The sequence below is a fragment of the Castanea sativa genome, chromosome 2 (genome assembly GCF_040712315.1).
Source record: "Castanea sativa cultivar Marrone di Chiusa Pesio chromosome 2, ASM4071231v1".
NCBI classification, from domain to species: Eukaryota; Viridiplantae; Streptophyta; class Magnoliopsida; order Fagales; family Fagaceae; genus Castanea; species Castanea sativa.
The window spans coordinates 22,211,426-22,216,733 of NC_134014.1; the positions used below are offsets into that span (position 1 = coordinate 22,211,426).

The 5,308-nt window shown below is 36.4% G+C and overlaps 1 protein-coding gene across 11 annotated transcripts; it reads right to left on the reverse strand.

Moving 5' to 3' along the window:
* Positions 1-241: 241 nt before the first annotated feature.
* On the reverse strand, positions 242-5,063 carry LOC142624726 (nucleolar GTP-binding protein 1-like). 11 transcript variants are annotated; one of them, XM_075798459.1, is made up of 6 exons: positions 4,992-5,063; positions 2,446-4,495; positions 1,413-1,455; positions 1,264-1,332; positions 743-785; positions 242-606 (listed from the first exon to the last, which is right to left on the reverse strand). In XM_075798459.1, exon 2 carries the CDS (start codon positions 4,469-4,471, stop codon positions 2,456-2,458), a length of 2,016 nt encoding a protein of 671 aa, XP_075654574.1. In that variant the 5' UTR covers positions 4,472-4,495; positions 4,992-5,063; the 3' UTR covers positions 242-606; positions 743-785; positions 1,264-1,332; positions 1,413-1,455; positions 2,446-2,455. The 11 variants fall into 11 exon arrangements, with proteins under 11 accessions (XP_075654574.1, XP_075654572.1, XP_075654569.1 ...); XM_075798457.1 differs by having other exon boundaries at positions 1,413-1,464; XM_075798454.1 differs by adding an exon at positions 1,585-1,773 and having other exon boundaries at positions 1,264-1,464.
* Between the last annotated feature and the right edge of the window lie 245 nt (positions 5,064-5,308).

Consider the following 5,308-nt stretch of genomic DNA (forward strand, 5'->3'; position numbering starts at 1 on the left):
AAATCTTTGTACAATCTTCCATTCATTGCAAGGTAGGACACTTCGGGTGCTACCGTAACTCAATCAGAGAACTGTTACAAAATAGTAATAAATGAAAACATAATTTGATTTGGGTCTCAGAGTATCAAACAAACAGCAATTAAGCCAAATTCATCTGCCAACTCATACATATTTACAAGATTAAAGAGAAACAACCAAGAAAAGAATTTGACTGAATCAGAGAATTGTTTCAAAATGGTCATAGATGAAAACATAATTTGAATTGGGTCTTGGAGTATCTAACAAACAGCAATTAAGCCAAATTCATCTGTGAACTCATACACATTACAATATTAAGAGAAAAAGTCAAAAAACAAAGCAAAAAATTTAATATGAAGTCACATTCAAGATGCTTAGGAAAAATTATAATTTAAAGCGTTTCTCCAACCCAAAATTGCCTCAACATTATGCTAAAAGAAAGAAGATAACAAAAATCTGCTGATATGCTGCCATGGTCAATAAAGTGTGCAACCTACAGCCAAATCAAAGTATTAAAGGAACAAAATTCTTCTTGACTGCAAGTTAAACCAAGCAATGCTGTCTCCACGAACCATAAACCAACATGCCCTGTACAAAAAAGCATCTTGATTATTACTTTAAAGAAATCAAACCTCCCGAAGATTTTGAAAATTTTTGTCTCTAATATTGTAATATGATGTCAATTATAAAGCCTAGAATGGGAAAAGTAGTCAATAAACCTGACCTCTAAGCTCTTCCAATTGCCTTTCTTAAGGGTTTAACAGCCCCTGCAAGAATGTAAGCAGCATGAGATTATTCCACATGGCTAAAAAATATTCCAATGCAAGCACAATTTCTTATATTTAGCCATATCCAATAAAGGATAAATGCTGGTTTGCATGTGAGGAAAATAAAAGGGATCCTCTTTATTCCAAAAGAATTTTGGAGAAAGGAAGAAAACAAGTGCACCTAACACCTATCGATATGATATTCATATTAGCATTTAAGAAACTGAAGGTATTCAACATACCAAACTTTTCCATACAATGGATGCACGGCAAAGAGCTTAGTAAAAATTTACAAACACTGCACTTGATTCTCAAAAAAATATAATCAAGCATCAAGGGAACTTCCAAATATATACTTTACCTAGGAATCTCAGATAAAATAGGTTACATTGTCTGATGTTTTAGCAATTTTATGCATAAAATGATTTGATGACTAAAATGTCTCAAAGTAGAACCAAGTTACAAGAAAGGTGACTACCATCATCAATACATGTTCAATCAAGAACCAAATAATTGCTACTGACAGCTTTGGCATCCTTTTATTTACCTTCATCCGTATAATCTGAAAATCTTAAAACTGATACATCTGTTCCAAAAGCATGCAGGGGAGAAGGAAAAAAGATGCACCTGAAGCCTCAGATAACAGGCACGCAGCGAAACCATGAACATTCTGTTGTTCCTAAGAACAATAATTAATAAATAAATTGAATTTCATAACATTCAACATATCATATAAATGATTAAAATTCACATAAATTAGAATATACGATAAAATTAGAGAACAATTGAGAGATATTACCTCGATGATGCTTTAAATTAATCTAATAACATCAGAAGCAAATTACCGTCAATTCATAAATGTTTTTAGATGGCGGGGTTGAGGTGTGGACAATGTCACTGTCTTGAGATGATACACGAGTAGACTATATTATGCGTGCCGCCCCTACGATACAACAACCCAGCCACCTTGCTAACTATCTTTACAAGCCTACACAGCTTGCAGGAGAGGAAGTTCTCAACAGTATTTTTCTTCTACCCAAAAATATAGCATATACATAGATATATTATTTTCATGAAACTAGAATTTTTAACTCGGCAAAAATGTAGGGAGTTTTCTTTTTACATGAAAATGGTGCACATAAGAAAATTGATTTTCTCATCCCAAAACTGGACATGCTGGCTGCATCTTCATATAGGCTAAAGAAACGTTGAACTATATAAACAGAAATATCATAACTTGCTTTTAGTGGTCAAAACGTTTTAAAGCAATAACTTCAGCCAATAAGGAAACAATTGATAGCTTAAAGACTCCAACGTGTGGAATTATTTTTAAACTATTAGCATGAATTTGCCAACTAATGAAATGTATCTGAACCATCTATGATATATTATTATATTGATTGAATTATAAATATATAAAACTGATTTCATCATTCAATGAATGACCATTTAATCAAAATTATGATTTTTAAAAAAATATTCCAACACATTCAACATACAGTGTAAATACTAGTTATTATACAATGAAAAGATCTCTTAAATATCAATAAAAAAAATGCAATCTTAATATATATAGATAAGCAATGAGAAAAATCATAAGTGCGTTAAAATAAAAGGACAAGCTCAAGTGAAAATGAAAAGGCAATGCACATGGATTTACCTCTAGTAAATCAACGTCTATCAGTTTTTCCGGTAGACCGCTTCCCAGAGAACAAATGCTTTGGTTTCAAAGTAGGTATTACCCTATCTGCCTCACCACGACGTGAATCCTTGTTCCTCTTCTTGGAAGATCTCTTTGCAAGCTTTTGTGCCTTAACCTTTTGAGCAGAGTCCTTGAAGCCCTCTCCAGGGACAACTTCACCCGGTGGCCGTGAGACTGACCTTGATCGGGATCTAGACCTCATTCGCAGCTTCTTGTTAGGTGTGTCCACATCCATATCCATAGCATCACCACCATCATTATCAGGTGACCTCTCCCTCTTCCGACCCCTCGACCTACTACGGGCTCGGTCAATGGCCTTAGATGGATCCAGCCCCAAAGCAGATAGCTGCCTTCCCATTCTCCTGGTTGTGAACTGCTTGTCCTTGTCAAATTTTCTTGGTACAATAGGCCGGCTCTCTGCAGTGCTTTTCTTGATCCTGTGCTGTTGAATGAGTAAGCTTTTCTTTTTCCTAATCTCAGCCAATGCTTGTTGCTCTTCTGGAGTCAATTCCTTGCCATCCATCTCAAAATCATCATCAACTTCCTCTGCCTGCCTTAGCCCTTCTTCTTGTTCCAACTCCTCAAGCCTTTGCAAAATATCAGGATCAATGAAGTCATACACATTGTGCCCATCAAGAATTTCTGGCAATACATCTTCTTTCCATTCATCATTAGCTAAGATATAGTTCTTCTTCAAACTAGCAGAGTATACACCTGCACCACCATTCTCATTCTCCAAATCCTTCTCAGTTTTCCTCTTTTCCTTCTCTGCTGCTTGTTTTGCTTTAGCTTCCAAAACTGCCTGAGGTATACAAGGTGGTCTTTCCTTCTGGTCCCGTGGCTTTGGTATCGCAACATGAAAACGATTTAAGCAATCATTTATCTTTTTGGATTTCATCTTTATTTCAACCCTCTGATCCAATAACCTCTCACAAGCTGCATTTTTCACAGCAATTATCCCATCCTCAGTCAAAGTACTCATGGTCAGCAGCACCCCTTGGTCATCAGTAGGCTCGCCTCCTTGACCAATCACTGTCTTCATAGCTTCAGCTTTCATCTCCATGACCAACTTCATATCTTCCTCTGATATCCCTTCAAGTGGTTGCAAATCAGTCTTGTTGCATACAATAGTCAGAGGTTTGTTCATAAACAGAGACTTAATGCTGTGAAAAAGTGCAGCCTGTTGTGCAATGGTATATCCACAAGACCCCGAGATGTCTAAGAAGAACAACACTGCAGCTCGAAGATGTGCCAAAGCTGTGATACTGCACATCTCAATAATATTGCGATCCTCAAAAGGCCGGTCCAAAATACCAGGTGTATCAATGACTTGATACCTTAGGTATTTATAGTCTGTATGACCGACAAAGAGTGACTTTGTGGTGAAAGCATAGGGCTGGACATCCACATCAGCTCTAGTGATCTTGTTAATGAAGGAACTCTTGCCCACATTGGGATACCCGCAAATCAAGATCGTCCGAGTATTTGGGTCAATTGAAGGTAGCCTAGCCATATGCTGTCTGATCTGTTCTAAATAAGCCAAACTAGGAGCAACCCTTTTTATGACAGTGCACATGCGACCAAGAGCAGCAACCTTCAGACACTTGCATCGGTACAATGAATCACCATACTTCAACAACCTAACATAATCTTTAGCAATCTTACTAATCAGATTCCTTGCAGTATTGATTTGGCCAAGGGCAAGCTTGTAGTGATCTTTGTTGTAGAGCACATGAAGAAGATCTCCATAAAAAGGATGGATATCATCAAGCCGAGGAAACTCGTCGATGATGGTAGAGAGCTTGTCATAATAGTTCGTCTGGGTATACTTCACTTTACGCATATAAAATTGGCGGAGGCGAGAGATAGCATAGCCCTTGTGGACAACTGTCGGTGTTTGCCGTTGGGTACGAGACAGAATTATGTCGATGAAGTCCTTCCCATTTGGAACCACAGTAATGTTCTTAAAATTATACTGCACCATCTTGAAGGTTCAGCAGCTATCACCCTACAACAACAACAGCATCAAATTCCATTCTTAACTACACATAAACAATATCCACAACCCCATCTAATTTAATAGGATCAAAAACAACGGAGACAATTTAGCATCCATCCAATTTTCTTTACTGAAACAAAATTATTCAAAAACTCAAAAGGGTACTATTATTAATACAATAACCTTATTACATCAATGGGTATAACATGAACAAGCTATTTCCATCATAAAATTACTATAAAGCGTGAAGTAAACCCAATCTCTAGCGTCAACCAGAAAAAGAAAATCAAATCAAATCAAATCAGAAACCATTAAGACAATCACATATCCAGCTAAATAAGCAAATTCAAAATCCAAAAAACAAACACTAAGCATATTCTTACACATAAACAAAAGGAATAGTTTCGTAGAAGTAAAGGAAAAGATAACTGAAATTCGATTATTAACGAAGCAAATAGTGAAATACAGAGAGAGAGAGGCAGGGGTTAGGGTTTTAGAGAGGTACCTGGTGGTGGTGGATGGTGATAGAGACAGAGAGAGAGAGAGGAATTCGGGTCTTTTTGGAAGAGAGCCGAATTCGATACTAGTAGTTTTGTTGGGCCTTTAATTGAGCTTTTAAAAAAAATAATAATAATAATTTGGTCGGTCTTTCGTGGAATTTTTTTTCTATTTAGCTTTAATTTTCTAAGAATATTGTTAGCTGTCCTTTTGAAAAAGAAATTGAAAAACTAGCATCTCGAGTTTTAAAAACTCGAGTTCAATGGTAGAACTCGAGTTTTTAAAACTCGAGACTTAAGCAGTAGAGTCTGATGTGGAAAAAAT